Source organism: Pogona vitticeps, chromosome 6 (assembly GCF_051106095.1).
Source record: "Pogona vitticeps strain Pit_001003342236 chromosome 6, PviZW2.1, whole genome shotgun sequence".
NCBI classification, from domain to species: Eukaryota; Metazoa; Chordata; class Lepidosauria; order Squamata; family Agamidae; genus Pogona; species Pogona vitticeps.
This window is the reverse complement of record NC_135788.1, coordinates 26,054,749-26,071,527: the sequence shown is the minus strand read 5'-3', so window position 1 is coordinate 26,071,527 and position 16,779 is coordinate 26,054,749. Positions and strand designations below refer to the sequence as shown.

The window sequence follows — 16,779 nt, the reverse complement described above, 5'->3', positions numbered from 1 at the left end:
CCGATGCACAAGCCTCTAATAATGGTAAATGTGTATCACAAAAAGCATAGGTGGCAGAGACTCCTGTCAACTTTTAATGTGGAAGAGAGACATGACAGTGTGGGCTGGATGCATTTGCAGTTGTCATGTCACCTAACCTGCATCTGACATGGCCGGTGTGTGAGATGGGAAAGCAAGAGAGTATAACTAAATCAATCCAGAGAATGCACAGCCATCAAAGCCGTAGGTTTTATTTCCTCTTGGTCTATCAGCCGAGTTGGGGGGGAGGGAAGCATTAAGAAAATGGGCTCAAGCCAGCATTGTTCCAATATTGATGTTCTTCAGCAACTTGAAACAGCTTGCAAAACCTTAGCACTATAATCAGCGCGCTCCTGCTGAGCTCCCTGTCAGCCGCCACAATGGGTATAATCTAGCACCTGCTTAGAACAAAACTTTGAAGTGAAGCTAGATGCCCACAGAATAAAAGAAAGGAGGGTGGCTACACAAATGGGAGGGTGCTGGGGGGGAAGAGCAGTGACAAGTTTTTGTGATGCTGGCGCAGCATGGAAGCTTTAGCTACAGTGACAGATCCAAAGAGCCTTATTGTTCTCCTGGAGACCTCCCTTTCCCAAATGCACTCTTTTGTCAGCCTCCAAGAATAAAATCATACATTATACATTCAGATTTTAAATATTACTCCTCCCCCATCATACCCTGCTTCTAGTAGGAGATTCCTCTCAGCAGCAGACACGTCTCCTTGAATCTCCTGTTTTAGGACTGCTTTAGCTGTTATGCTTTAGTTGAAGCGACGTTAAGTTTGTAATGTGTTCATGTTGGGTTCTATAAAATGAAATGAGAAAACAGGCCCTTGCCAATTGCATGTTCATGTCATAGGGATGTGGGAGAGGCCTTGATTCTGTGTCCTCATAGGGGGTATATTCAGGACCTTCCTCCCACCTGGCGCTGTCCAGATGTGTTGAGTTACAATGACTGTGGTGGCTGGGGATGATGAGAGCTGCACTCTAACATCTGGAGGGCACAAGGTGGAGAAAGTTCATACACAGCTCTTCAAAAAAAAGAAAGAAAGTGGGCTTACTTTATCCTTTTTGTGCATTATAGGGCAAAAAGCCTGCAATGACTTCATCACTGACTCACAGTTAATGATTAACCCTTCAGTTAATCACACTGATTTCCTTTCAAAATGCCAATTTTATCATTCATCTCTTCCACCGCTTCCTGCTCATTTGTAAGGACACAAGGATTCAACTTCATGATGCAATGGAAATGGAGGAAGAGGAAAAGGAAGAAAGAAAAGAGAACCTCAGTGTTCACAGGGGTAGAATGGCTTATACAGGCAAATAAGCTGTATATCCAAAAAGCCCACTTTCAAGAGCCTCAGGGCAAATCAAATGTTGCTGATACACAGTGGCAGGCAACTACTGTATGTCTGGAGTGGGGTCCTGTATGCAGGGGATGGGAGCTTTAGCCTGTTGCCCTCACTCTGGTAGTCACAAACTAAATCAGAGGAAATACAGGGAAAAGTCCAATTTGATTCTATGGTCAATAAACCCCCTTCCACATGCACACTTACACATTTTGAAGCATGTGCTACATGGCAAAAATTTGCCTCTGTGCAGCCACAGTTGACCATTAGGGTCTGGAACGACATGGTCTGTTCATGCAATTACCTCTTCCCACATTAATTATCAGTTACTCGCAGTCTTTCCCAAACCCTAGAAAAGCTTTCTCTTTTTCTTGGCCTACAACTCCTGGAACCTTGGAGCCATGTTGCTTGGGGTGGGGAGCGGATTCTCAAGTTGTAATCTAAAATGATTAACCTTTCCACAAACTGAGGTGAGCCACCAAAATGGTAAATTTGCTTCCTAGAGGTATACCCCACTCATTCCCTTAGCTATAGTTGTCTCCACCTAGTCATCCATAATAAACAGAAAGTAACAAAAGCCCAAATGTGCCAAAAGTGGTTTAATAAAAGTGGCACAGTACTCCTATCTACTGAAGAGGGAGGGATGAAATAATATACAAATACTGCAATGCTGTGTAATTTATGGCTTGTCTCTACCGGTGCTCTTGCTATGGGGTGAACAAGGTCATTTGTGGTTGGTTAGAAGTGTGATATGCTATTTAGAGTGATTCTTGCATCCAAATGGAGCTCAAGCATCCCTGTCTAGTCTGGCACCTTCTGGTGTGAATTTCTGATATGGTGAAGCTTCTTAATCAGCAAGCCACTTCAGGATGTTGGCAGATGGAACAATTTCTCTTCTCCTTGTTGGAAGGGCATAAGAAATGAATAATATATTTTTAACCTGTAGTACACCAGTACCGATGCCCTGCATCATATATATTTTTTTTTAAAAAAAACCTCTTTGCTTTGTCTTAAAGGACCAGTCAAGAAAGTGCCCCACAGCCAAATCTACAGCAGTTGCAGTAATTGATGCAGTGCATCAGCAATGGTCTGCTACAGGAAAAAAAATATCACTTCACCTGCCCCTCCGCCGAAGAGCAGAGGAAGTGTTCAATTTGATGATATCCTGAAATGACATGCTTCTTAAGCCACTTCACAATGTTGGAAATTCAGACTAGAAGGAGCCCTGACAACCAGAAGTCTTACTTTTGGTCCATGTGCAGCAATGCACTGGAAATGAACCAAACCCAAGTGATTCTGTCAACACCAAAAAAGTAGACGCCTCTGACAGAAAGGTACAACTAAGAATGCTCTATGGGAATATTTGGTTTGCTCCTTCGATTATATTGTGTGATCACTGGAAAAAGGAGAGAACCAACCCATCCCCAGAGCAGACCAAACAGTGGACTAAATGCTCATCTGATCATATCCTTGGTAAGGTTAAATGGTGCCACTAAACTATAAGCCTCTTATTTCATAATAGAAGACAATGCAGTATCCCTGAAGTTAAAAATTCATTAAAATAAGCAGAATGCTTCTTAAAAGTAACAATTTGACAGTTCACAATTCTCAGAAAGAAAGAATAGCCAGACGGAGCAATTAAGATCTTCAACAAAATGATGCAGTACATAGGGTTTATGTTCACGAGTTCTGCAAGCTAGCCATTTCCTTTTCCTAGATATGTTGTTCCTTTCCATCCCCATTCAGCTCACAGAAATCCTGATTTGAATTGCTTCCCTAAATATTACAGAATAAGGTTACAAGGAAATATATCTGACAAGCATTAGTATATGATTCCTTCTGGCTCTAAGAGCAAATAATTCTTTAGCGTCACTGGAATGAAAAGTAAAGGGACTGTTTGGTGACATTTGTAGAGCAATCGTTTCCGAATAGCACATCTGGCTAAATGTTTGAGGGACCTTGGCGTATTTGTGCATGTCTCCAAAAGAGACTCGTAGAAATCCTTGTACATCTGCAAAAATAAAACAAAATGTGGTTATGGGGGAATCTCTCTGCTGTACATGGGAAAATACTGGAAGAAAACACGTCATCATATTTTCTGTATCCAACATGACATTTTGCCAGAGTTCCCATTTAATTTCATTCAACAGCAGCCTGTGAGAAAGAAACCGATTAATTAATTAAACTTCCGTACAGACCAGCTGACTACAAAGGCCACTCTGGGCAGTTCACAACATGGTAAAACAGACAACACTTTAAAAAGCATTAAATGTTATATTTATGCAAAGACCACAATTAAACATATCAATCACTGTACATTAAAAACTACAGATCTACCTCATATTTAAGGTGTGACAAAATTCTCCTCCTGCATCAAATTAATGAAGAGCGTTTGGAGAGGGAGCACACCTGCCCCATCCAACACTGAAAGTCCAAATACTAAAATGAAAATGTATACTGATTTGCTTGGATATAAAATAATACAAAGTGCAGATAGCCAATTATTTTTAAACGGTTTTTCTATGAATCTGCAATCCTAGGACTTCCATTATTGTCCTCATACACTGTCTGCTCTTATGGTATCTAGTAAAATATTCTTTTAAAGTCACCAGACATTTAAGGTCCCAACCCAGCTGTTTTTCTTGAATTTAATTCTGTTTTTCTTATTACTGCGTTCTTGCCAAACAAGACAAATCTTACTATTTCTACTACTGATGAGGTGTTATAATTTGTTTCTAAAGCTGAAAACATAATGAAAACCATTCCAATCAGAAGTGGGATAACAGATTTATAAAAACTGATTTTATATCAGGGAGAAACTTTGGCGATCCTGACTTCAGAGATGAACTTTGAAGTACTATAAGAAAGTTGAACAGATGGGCCCCAGTTAAGGAGAGGTCAAAGAAAGGACCAATATTCTGGTCCAGCCATTAAACAGTATACAGTAGAATCAATTTTGACTGGAGAAATTCAACGTCCAATCAGAACATACCAATGTTCTGGCCAATTAAAATTTGAGCCCCCGAGGCCTTTCAGTTTTGCTAAGATTGCTCTGGATATAGCAGTCCTAAATTGATGCCCCAAGTTCAGCAGGATTGAGCCTGCCAAACAAGAGCAGGGTTCTGTAATATTTTGTCGATGGGCCTTTTTGGATGCAATTATAAGAACATGTACCCTCCTCCGGTGCAACTTTGAGGAGGAGATGCTTAATACCACATGAGGGGAATGGAGGGAGAGTGCACAAACCCAGGTTTTGTATATGCACTATTAAACCAGAGATGGGGAACCTTTCTTCTCTCAATTATTATATTCCAATGGCCGTTCTAACTGGGGGATTCTGGGAGTTGTAGTCCAAAAAATAACTTGCCCAAGCTCTTGTATCTCTTGTTGAAATTAGATGCCTCCCCCTGCTGCGGGGGCAGCTCTCCTTCATCCTATTTTCACTATACAGTACTGTACTAATGCCTGATTTTGAATCCAACATCAATGGTGCCCTCCTCTTCCCTTTGTTTTCTGTGTAGCTTTTTGACTTTAATACAAGTGAGTTATTTCCCCCAAATATCCTAGTGTGTTCATCCAAGCGGTCCATTTTATTTGCATTATTTACATGATGTATTTATATAAACTATATAAATGCAGTTATGCAAATTAATACGGCAATATATATTTATATAAATTAATTAATCCATTTATGCCATTTATATCCTGCCTTCCTCCCAATTCATGGATCTGAGGCAGTATACAAAGGTTTAATGAACAGCTAAAAAGAGTGGCTGAAATCCAGTAGTAAGTCACAACTAGAGTAGGCTAATTGAATCACTGATGATTTGGTGAGTCAACTCCTCCGTAAGTTCCATTGATTCAACGGCCTGTCTAATTGCAATTTACTACTATATTTCAACCAGTAAGCTAAAACATTAATATGTAATTAACTCTAGTGTCATATTGACACAACCACTGAATTAAAACACTGCAAAACTATTTAAAAGAGCGTTGGAAAAAATAAAAAGTACAACATGCCCCACACAAAACCCTTCCTTAGCTGCCACACAGATACCAAAGCAACTGCCACGAAATACTCCTCTGGGGGAGTAGGCGGGGTTAAGCAGTTTCAAGAAACCTTAGCCAATCAGCACACTCTGCATTAGATAGGGAGGAGTGGAAGGAAGTGGCTTTCCAGTTGTACTAGGAGCCAATTTGCCCAACCATCTTTTCTACAGGAATTAACAACGGATTATTTCTGAGCAGAACCTGAGGAAGATTTTTTACAAGGACCCATGGCTGGTGGCCTAATGCTACTGCTTTCTCCCCCTGGTTTGGCCTGAATCCAATTAGTAGTTGCAATTAAAGCAGTAGGCCCATTGAATCAATGGGATTTACATAAACATTGACTTTCCTTTTAGTGATTATTTCATTGACTCTAGTTCCACCCACTGAGTTTAGGCCTCTGTCAACATTCAAAAATCTACATTACACCAACGTTTATAGCCAGTCACACAAGAATCTGGTTTACCTCAAAGACATCATCAGGTATTGCTGTTCTCCATTTTGCTGTGGATTTAATATGCTCATATGTATTCACAATAACCTCAACTGCTCTGGGGTAAGAGCTACATGCTTGTAAAACCTGTAAAAGGAAACATATCATCTTTTGGAGTTTGGTCTGTGCAAGCATATCAGACAAAATCCAAAGGGAAAAAAGAACAAAAACATGTGGCACCTTAAAGATTAACTATTGTAGTTTAATGTGAGCTTTCATGGATCGAGTTCACTTCTTCAGACATATGGAATAAAATAAAATGAGATAGCATAGCAAGCCAGGCAATCAGCAAAATGCCCTGTCCATGCTTAGCTCTTGTAAACTCAAACTTATGGCTTACTTTAGGAGTCAAGCCATCTCATATTTGTTCTTCCTCTTTTCCTGCTGCCTTCAACCCTAAGGTAACTGGCATAAATCATGCAACACAGCACACAACAGCAAATGCCTGCCCTAACTACTTAACTTGTGGCAGTTCACGGATATGATGTACTATGCTGACAGGCATAATGAATAGGACTTGGGCCATTGTTTCCACCATCAGCCATTTCAAGGTGTGTGTCCCCCTCACAGACACAGAATTTAAGGCACAAAAAATACCAACAATCAGATGCAGAAATAAAGTTGATGACCTATGGTGTGGCTTTACAAGACCCATATGGTAGAAATTCCATGAGGACTTGCAAGAGTGTTTTGCAAACAGGAAGTGCATTAGTGAGATTTGATATTCTGAAATCAGTGATCCAGATTGAATTGGGACACGTTTTTCAATCTCTTTGGAAAGGTAGAAGAAGGCATCACACTTTTCTCCCAATTTGATCCAAACAACTGCACATATTTCATTTATTTTTATTTCCTTCGATTCAATCTTGTCTTTTCTCCAGTCAGTTCAAGGTAATATATATGACTTTCCTCCATCTGCTTTCCCAGCAAACTTATGAGGAAGGTGAGGCTGAGACAGGGTGACTGGCCCAAGGCCAGGCAGTATCTTTTCTAGCCAAATGAGGATTTGAATTCAGATCTCCAGAGGCTTAGTCCAACACTTTAATTGCTACATTACATCAGGTATACAGTGGTGCCTCACTTAACGGGTGCCTCGTTTAACGACAAATCCGCATAGCGATGATTTTTTTGCAATCGTTTTTGCGATCGCATAACGATGTTTCTAATGGGAAAATATCGCTTTGCGATGATCGGTAAGCTGTTTCGCTTACCGATTTTTGCATAACGATGATTTCCCAACAGCTGATTGGCGGTTCCAAAATGGCTGCTGGGTTTTAAAAAATGGCCGCCCGCTGTGTTTTCGCGCCCATTCCTTGCTTACCGGGCAGCAAAAATGGCGGCTGTATGGAGGATTTTCGCTTAAAGGTAAGTTTTTTGCCCACAGGAATGCATTAAATGGGTTTTAATGCATTCCTATGGCCTTTTTTATTTCGCATAGCGACGAATCCATATAGCGATGATTTTTGCTGCACGGATTATCATCGCTATGCAGGGCACCACTGTAATTGGCTCGATGTCAGTGGTTCCCAGCCTTGGATACCCCAGGTGTTCTTGGACTGCAACTCCCAGAAATACTGGCCAGCACACCTAGTGAACGCTTCTGAGAGTTGAAATCCAAGAATACTTGGGTTACCCAAGGTTGGGAACCACTGCTCTGCAGAAACACCAAGTTTTAAATTGTTTACCTTGTGGAACTGTGGAGGATATATCCTGGCAGCCCCAAAATTTAGAAGCAGCTGGTAACAACGCTCCATCTGCGCACCAGGATGCACCCCGGTCACCTTCAGGACATACTGCAAGGGAGCGCAACCATTGTCGTCCATGAAGTTGGCTTCAGCTCCAGCCAGAAGAAGCATCTCCATCAGCACATAATCACAGTTCCAGGCTGCCTTATGGAGTGGCGTTCTGAAATCCTCATCCCGCGAATTGAAGTCAGCATTGTAGTCAAGTAACATCCGACAAATCAAGTGGTGATTGGTGCTGTATGTCTGTTCTGCGTTGTTGAGGGCCCAATACACTGCACAAGCCAGAGGTGTTTCTCTGTGAGCGTTTCCACAATCAACCATAGCTCCATGCTCTACATAGAAGGACACCATCTCAGGGATACCACAGCGGGCAGCTGTGTGGAGGGGAGTTTCCTCATCTTGATTGTTCGTCCTTATGTTCACATCTGCACCTGTTTGGAAGGAAAAACAGAGGGAAATGGTGGGAGGAGACACACTTTTACTTGACCAATGCACACATTTCCTGAAGGCAGGTGAAAAATAAAATAACAGTGTAAGCTACATTTTTTCTTAAACAGCTATTTCACTAAGAAGAGTGTTAATTGTCTTGTACGTATCTGCCTGATTTACAGAAATCACATTCAACTGATCATATATGTTTGAGCTCATGGATCACTTACTGAAATCTACATATTTGCATATAATTAAATATAATTCCACTGCAGGAAATACATTCTTTGCTTTTTGTTGTAGCAGGCATAATCACAGGCAAAACATGCCCTGCTTTGTTACAGAAAAGGGAAATATTTATTTTAAGACAGTGTTCGCCTTTTCTAAGTACTTACATTGAACATTTGCATATACAGAAAAAACCCTGTTGCTGCCTATCTATAACTGAATATTATGTTAGACCATTTATAAATGAATGAATGAATAAATAAATAATCCCATTTAATAACCTTGTTGCTTTGTTTTGGACCATCTGAAGTTTCTGGACTGTTCGTAAAGGCAGCTCAGTAATCATACCTGTACATGCTTTGTTGCACATCCGTACCAAAACCACTATGTGATTTATGGTGTACCTCCAGGTCCATATATTATTCACTGTACAAAAGGGCTGTCTGTATAGAAATTGGTATTTTTTTTTTAAAAAAAGTTCTTTTATTCATGTATTATTCTGTTGAAGCAACAGCCCCATCTAGTGGACAATTTCTATGTATACCCTCATCAGAAGGGACCTTGTTGACAGTTATGTATTAATTCCTAACTAAATAATGCAGTAATGGTCTGAGTTATCACCAACTTACAATGCCTTGTGAGAAATTAATTACAAAAAAAACCTTTATAAAAGCTTGAATCCTAAATTCTAAAAGTAGCAACTCCATAAATTGCATTGATTCAAATGGGCCTACTCTAGTTGCATTTTACTTTAACTTGGTAATTCACAACTAAAGTAGGCCCATTTGAATCAATAGATCTTCTAAAGAAGCTGATTTAACTGATCTCCACTGAGTCCATGGACATACTCTAGTGCAACTTACGCCAATATGTAACAGGATTTTGGCCACTGAATCACACAGGTCATGTTTTTAAATATGTAATAGTAAGGTTCAGAAAATATATGAATACATAGGGAAGCAGTGGGGAGGGTTCGTATAATTCACAAAACATACAGTTGAGATGTAAAGCTCATTCATGTTTGTTTGTTTTTAACTGAGAATGTGATAGTGAAAAAGGTGAGTCACTGCATACAGAGCAAAGGCCATTTTTAAGTCTATAGACCAGACTTCCCAAATATATTGCTCTTCAAAAGTTGGATGACATGATTTATTTAATCAAGTGAAATTATAAGATTACTTGATTAAAATGTCTTTGAACTGAAGACTCCAGTGTAAACGTTTTCTTTAAATGTTCCCTTCAGTTGTCTTTGCTCCTGAGAAGTCCAGGTTTTACACCTCTCCTTTCAAGGTAGGATAGAAATAATTTTAGGATGAGGATGCAGCCTTTAAAGCATTCTTCATCCTGAAAGTAGGTCATTCAGAACATGTCGTTTCAGCTTACGCTGCCTTTTGCAAAAGTGCCTTGGATTTTTCTGATTCCTCATGGCAGCTGTCTTAGTCGTGGCAACAACTTTCATTAGCTTCATAGGGATTAACCGTGACACCAGCAATTTATGCTTTCTATCATTTGTAATAAGGTGCATCTTTCAACAGGAAGGAATGTAGATAACAGCAATATTTCCCAGAGCGTAAGAACTTAATCGCTTTTGAATGCGTTGAATCTTCTCTCCCGTTTCAATCCCTGTTCTTTATTGTGATGATAGTTAGTTTGGGATGAATGTGTGAATTTTTTTGTTGTATGCCGTCAAGTCACACCCAACTTATGGCGACTCTCACAGGGTTTCAGAAATATGTGAGATGTTCAAAGAGTGGTTTACCATGGCCATCACCAGTGAATTTTCATAGTTGAGTGGAAATTTGAATTCGGGTCGCCTGAGCCTTAGTCCTACCCATTGCACCAAACTGGCTCTCACAATGCATGAGCAAACTCTCCTAAATAGGTGGGGGAACAATGAGTCAGAATAGGAAAAAAAAAACAGTTACTTTTTTGGGGCTACAACTCTTACATGGCAATGGGGCCATTCTGGAGAGGACAGTCCAAAAAAAGTAACTTTTTAAAAGTTTTGCATTTAGAGCTAGCATTTTCTTGATTGTTATTCCACTTCAAGAATAGTATTGGGAAGCCTGGAAGCAATATGCTAACAAGATTTCACATTCTAATGTTTTTTGACTGACGCTAAATGACAATGCTCAACCATACTAGTTTTCTACGGTTAAGGGCTTGATAGCTCAGTGAATTGGGAATTTCATTGTACAGCCAGGGGTTGAAAGCTCACTTCTCCAACATGCCTCCTGGAAGAAGAGGCAGCCTATGTAGCCTTGGACAAGATGCACAGCCCCAGGATGTCCCCAGAAGAAGGGGACAGTGATCTCTGAGTATTCTGCCTCTAGAAAATCCCAGAAAGGGATGCCATAAGTTGGAATCAACTTGATGGTATATCATTATTATTTTTAATGGTTTTCTCCAGCCGTTCACCCACCCAGATACGTATGCATGCAGTTAACCCTGTTGCAGGATGAAAAGATACATCAGAGCTTGTCTATGATCAAACTTACCTCTCCAGATTAACTGCTGTGCACAAGACATGGACAGCTTTGTCGTACAAAAATGAAGGGGAGCAAGCCCGCTCAGGGAATAGCAGTTGGTTTTTGCTCCATGACTGCAAAGGATCTTGACACAATCCAGATTGGCCGCTTCACATGCGATGTGGATTGCTGCTTTCCCATTGGGCCTGCAGTTGATTGTGGCTTTATGCTTCAGCAGGACCCTTAGGCTCTCCAGATGTCCATACAAAACGGATAAGTGTAGTCCAGTTGCCCAGGAATGTTGGAGTTTGTAACTAGGCAGCCAATACCCTGCTTGGGAGCAAATTTTAAAGAAAACAGCATGTGACTTTTTGTGATGCATTATGACCTGACATAGCTGGCTGGATAACTCAGTGGGTTGGAGCACCTGGAGGTGGAGCCAGGTCTCAGGAGTTTGATTCCCTACTGTAGCTCTCAGGAAAGGAACCAGTTTGTGCAGCCTTGGGAAACTGCAGAGCTCCGGAGCACTACTAGAAGGAGAGATGGATACGCCTGAACACTCTGGACCTAGAGAACCCTAGGGAGGGTTGCTATGAGTCAGAATTGATTGATGGCACATAATTATTCTAAAGAACCAGCACAGTGTACTTTCCGACTAAAACACAAGCTTCATGGGAGGAAAAATATAAGCTTCCATGTACGTCATGTAGCACCTTTTTAAAAAATTGATTTAAAACATGCTAAATCTGATTCAAACATGTTCCCCCCCTTTTTGTAACCATGTAACTGTTGGGTTTTGTGCATATTAATTGCACATGCTCAAATAACTGTAAGCTGAAGTAGGTCCTCCCATGATAAAGACAGTAGTGGTTTTTAGAGTTCAGTTACTGAAAAACATTCCCCACACCAGCCGTGCTTTGTTTTCCCCCCGAGGTAACATGGCACTGGACAGAAGACTTGATATGTGTTTTGCATCAGGTTCCAGTTAGTGGATCTCGGCGTTCAAATAGATACAACAGTCTAATCTCTAAAATAACAAAATGTTTATTCAGCATTTCTTTCATGCTCATATAGATTTAAAGAGTTTGAGAAGTGGTTTGAAAGTTTAGCATTCAAGGAGTTGGAAAAGAAGATGGGAAAAATTACTGGTTTTCGACTACAACTTCCATAATTCCTTACTCCATATGGCCATGATTACTCCACTGGCCATGCTGGCTTCAGGGGTTTGAGAGTTATACTCCAAGAAAGAAGTAACTTTCCATGACCTGTGGGCTTAGATAGTGTGATACACCTACAAATAGAGTGTACGGTATATGCAGCTTAGGATCGCAGCTGGTCAGTGTTTGGGCTGATTCTTACATGAGGCAGATTTAACCACTGTGCCTTACAGCATGTTATGTGATCACAGGGAAAGCACTACCTTCTACTGTGGCCAGAATTTACTCCTGACCTAAGTTATTCTAAATGTGACTTGAAGCATAATACTCTGCTGAGCGTCTGGGCCATGTCAGGTCAAAGTTGTGTTTTAAAGGTGGCAGAATGGAGGCGAGAGCTCAAGCAATATATAATCAAAGTGTCTTTTTGGACAGTTGACAAGCAGCAAACGCATTCTGCCCCACTTCTAATTTTACATCTACAGAAAAGACCAGTGCGCAGGAAAATCCCCCACAGCGATATACATTTGGGGTTAAACTTGCAACATACCTATTGAGCCTCAAACATCTAAGATATGTGTTTTTGTTACAAAAAAAGTCTGTTGCATCTATGAAGAGGGAGACCTTTTAATAATCTGGGCACTTTCTTATTTTTTTTTCAGTCTTCCCCCTCTATCCTAATCTGTAAACAACTCCTAAAAGCTACTCTGTACCAAACCTAGTGGTTAGTCTGGCTTTGATCCAGAAGCTTAAGTAACACTATATGATACCTGCAAAACGCAAATATTAGCAGAAGACAAATAGTCCATTTGCTTCAAACATTCCACAAGCTGGAAGGCTCTTTACCTTGTTTGTAGGAGGCCAAAAGGAGGTTTTCATCTTCTACTTCAAACACAGTGTCCACATCTACTTTCTTTTGGGTCAGAAATTCCTCCAGAGTTCTGTAGTCATTTGATTGCAGAGCCTGCAAGAAAGCTTTTTTCATTTCCTTGGCAGTTTCCACCTGTGTCATTCTTTCTCCCATATTTTCCTGATGGTCTTATTCCACATGTGCTTTAAATGAACCAATTTGTATGTTTATGCTGTGCATAAAGCTGTGTTTTAATTTCTCTCAAGTGGCATTAGCCTGCAAACCTAGAGGTAATCTTAACACTAAGTAACACTGATCTCCTAGTTCTATTTATATAAAGGAAATATCAGCTGCTTACTAGTACTACATGCTTAATTCTGCCAAAAGGGACTCAGACAGATCTATGATGCACTGGTGTTATTATAAAAAATGCTTAAAAGGATTAGTCCATACTGTCCACTCATTCACATGTTAAAATGAAGATTAACTTGCAAGGATCTCAAGGCAGACAAAATTTCTCAAAATAGTACTAATCATATTCATATTCATAGGAGGAAAGCTGTCCTGGTTTTACCACTGGAAATCTTATCACCTCTCAACTTTTCTGCATGAACCTGAAGTTCCCATTTTCAAAGCTCCCCTTCTTTCCCATCTGTTCCCAAATGGTCCAATTACAATTTCACCCAAATTGACGGGGCAGATACAGAGAGAATAAATTTGTTGAGGCTTTAAAGAATTTTTCAGAAATACCATGTATAAATTATGGCAATTATACACAATTTACAGAAGACTGTGGGATGGGACACAATGAGAGCACATACATATATATGCCTGAAATCCTGTTGTGTGACCATCTCCATGACACATAAGGCTGATTACATCATCAGTCATGGACTTTTATTGGACAAGGATTGGTGGCAGTGATGTTTGGACATTAACGACTCCCCTCTCCATCCTGACACATGCACATGTGTATACGGTGGTGGAATTTCAACAGGCTTGGTGAGTTCTGATTACAGTACTTTGCAGTTACACTAGGAGACACTCCCTCTGCCAGTTCATGGGGAATTGGTTCCAATCTCCCTGTGGATGCCTAAAAACGTGGATAATATTGAACCCTCTACACAGCATGGTCTCTGGCTCCCTCTAGTGGACAGTTTTGATGATCACACAGGGTTTAAAAACATTTAAGAGTCAATTTAGATTCAGTGGAGCACTTCTAGCAGCAGTCAGTGGGACTTGAAGGAGCTACATAAACAGCTGGGTTATGTGTGTGCATATGTTATGTGTTGCCTGATAACCTGAGAGGCTCCAGAATTAGCACTGGCACACAAGGGAAATTCAGAGCTTGTGATCTCAGTACAAGAGAAACGCCTTTTGATAATAACATAGAAACACTGCATGCTCAAAGAAAATAACTACTTAAATATTAACCAATATTTCATATTTGTATTCCATTAAGCATTTTCTGTGAAGTGACCCAATACAAGAGCACACCTTGTATACAATCAAAGCTGTTTTAACATGTATTCAAATATATTTAGAACCATTGGCAGAGACTGTTGGCTTTCCTGTAGATTTATTTTCTTTTCCGCACAAATTTCTGTAAAGAACAATAGCAACAAAAATCTGATTTAATCATAGCCAGCTGAAGTTATTGTATTTTTCTGGGCTCCCTGGATTGGCCTTCCACTCCCCCACATTATTTCTTAGGCCTCCTTTTGAATATCAGAAAGCCTCCATAAGGGTGTATTCCTTCACGTACATGTGTTTTCCATCTATGTCCTTCATATATATACCTCAAACTGCTTTCTAGGGAGAAAAATACTATTTTAGGCTCAGTTGCCATAGCGATGAACCACTCAATTTCAGTGTCTCCTGCAGAAACACAGAGAAGTTGTCTCCTTTGTGCTTTACAACAGGGATTTGAAGATGTCAGCCTTGTGAGATCTACTTTTTCTCCACCCTCAAACAATCGAAGATCACCCAGCGCAGCCTATTGAAAGAAACTCTCTTAGAATTAAAGAATTATAATTTGAGGAATTTGCATTCAGTAACAGATGTCGAAAGAATTGAAAATCCTTCCACACAAAATCTACACTTCATTACCCTACGTTATCCAGCAGTACACATTAGAACAATGAGCCAATGGGAGTATTTTGTTACTGTAGTCACAGTCAGAAATCCCTGCCATTTTGCTGTAGATCACTCAGAGGTCAATCATTAAATCGCAGATCTAACCTCCTGCTTACCTCCATGAAGAGATCCCTGGAGTGGAGTCAGCTCTTAGATGCAATTTCTGGCTAGAAGAGATTCATCGGTCTGAAGTTAATTGTCAAACATTCCAAGAACACTTCTGAGTGTGTTGTACAAAGCAAGCTGGCTTCACCCAACCAAAGGTAATCTCTGAAGGAGGACTTGGAACATGGATGTATTTGGAATCCTGAAAATGAAAGATTTGTAGCACCTTAAAGACTATCAGATTTAGTTCACTGTGAACTTTCATGGTTCACAATCCAGTTCCTTAGATGCATGGAGCATAATAGTTAGGCCATAGAGCACATATATTGAGCATATGATAGAGAAATGGGAACCAAGTGAGACAGGAGAAAGAGGGTGGCCATTTCTTTTATAATGACAAGGGCACCAGTAAATTATCTGTCAAAATTCCAGTTACAGTACGTAGACACTCTGTTATCAGCAGTTCAATAGTTGTGCTGGAGGAAAAAAAAACCTTTCAAGTTATAGTTATACCCAAGATTGTGGATAAATCTGAAGTACAGTATTAATATACATAGGATGCTAACCATTAGGTAAAAGTTCCTCTTCACATTTTAGTCCAGTCATGTCTGACTCTAGGGCATGGTGCTCATCCCCGTTTCCAAGCCGTAGAGCCAAGGTTTGTCCATAGACAGTTTCCGTAGTCACGTGGCCAGCGCGACTAGACATGGAACACTGTTACCTTCCCACCGTGGTGGTACCTATTTATCTACTCACTTTTTAAACATGCTTTTGAACTGCTAGGTCGGCAGGAGCTGGGACAAGCGATGGGAGCTCACACCATGAACTGCTGATCTTTTGACCTTGCAGCCCAGAGGCTTTGCGGTTCAACTTGCAGTGCCACCATGTCCCTTTGCTAACGACCGTTAGTCCTTATTTAATCCTTCCAATGAATTTATGAATACAGTCTATACAACTGTTTATCTCAAATCTTCTTTTATGAACCTTTTTTGCTTCACAACTGTTGCTGTGAAATCTGTAACAGAATATCCTGGTAGGCTCAAATGTTCTGAAATTGGCTTTTGGGTGTTGCTGTTTCTGACACCAGATTTGGGTCCATTTGTTCTCTTGGGTCGAATTGACTTGTTTGGTCTCATGCAGAATGAAGAGAGGCACTGCTGGCAGAAAGTGGCATGGATCACATTAGCAAATGAACCAGCAAACAAGCCCCTGATGTAGATTTTCATTGGAAGGATCTGCAGTGGTGCTTCCAGAATAGATGCAGAACTGGTATCTTAGTAGTAGCAGAGCTTTTGTGTTATGTCTCAGTAGCTGTTGAAGATTGGGAGGTTATCTGTAAACAGATACAGACTGGTGATCCAGGGCCCAGGAGAGGGAAGTATGATTGTCCAGAGTGAGTTTTAGCTTATTGGTGATACATTTGAGTGGTTTCAGCTAGGAGCTGTAGGTGGCTGCTGATGGTGTTCTGTCATTTTCTCTTTCTCTTGTTTTGGGGGGAGTTCTCTCTCTTATAGTAGGTAGTTTCTTCATACTCACCTTGTCCTGTCAATTTGTTACCACAATTTGGTACTGAAGTTTCATAAATGCCTGCTGCAAATTAACAGCAAACAAAAAAGGGTCTCTTGCTCATTTAATGACAGTTCTGTCCTAGGGTTAGAAAGTATTGGATGGATGTGATTAGCAATATCACAACTATTACAGCTGGCTGTCCCTTTCCCCCAGTTATACTGTTGGGGTACACTAAAAATCAGATCCTAAAGG

At 40.4% G+C, this 16,779-nt stretch overlaps 1 protein-coding gene across 2 annotated transcripts; it reads right to left on the bottom strand.

The window, feature by feature from the left end:
• Window positions 1-3,025: 3,025 nt before the first annotated feature.
• Window positions 3,026-15,905, bottom strand: ASB4 (ankyrin repeat and SOCS box containing 4). 2 transcript variants are annotated; one of them, XM_020785215.3, is made up of 5 exons: window positions 12,774-15,905; window positions 10,804-11,106; window positions 7,589-8,079; window positions 5,877-5,990; window positions 3,026-3,374 (listed from the first exon to the last, which is right to left on the bottom strand). In XM_020785215.3, the coding sequence occupies exons 1-5, from the start codon at window positions 12,949-12,951 to the stop codon at window positions 3,186-3,188; spliced, it is 1,275 nt and encodes a 424-aa protein (XP_020640874.3). In that variant the 5' UTR covers window positions 12,952-15,905; the 3' UTR covers window positions 3,026-3,185. The 2 variants fall into 2 exon arrangements, with proteins under 2 accessions (XP_020640874.3, XP_020640875.3); XM_020785216.3 differs by having other exon boundaries at window positions 10,804-11,103.
• Between the last annotated feature and the right edge of the window lie 874 nt (window positions 15,906-16,779).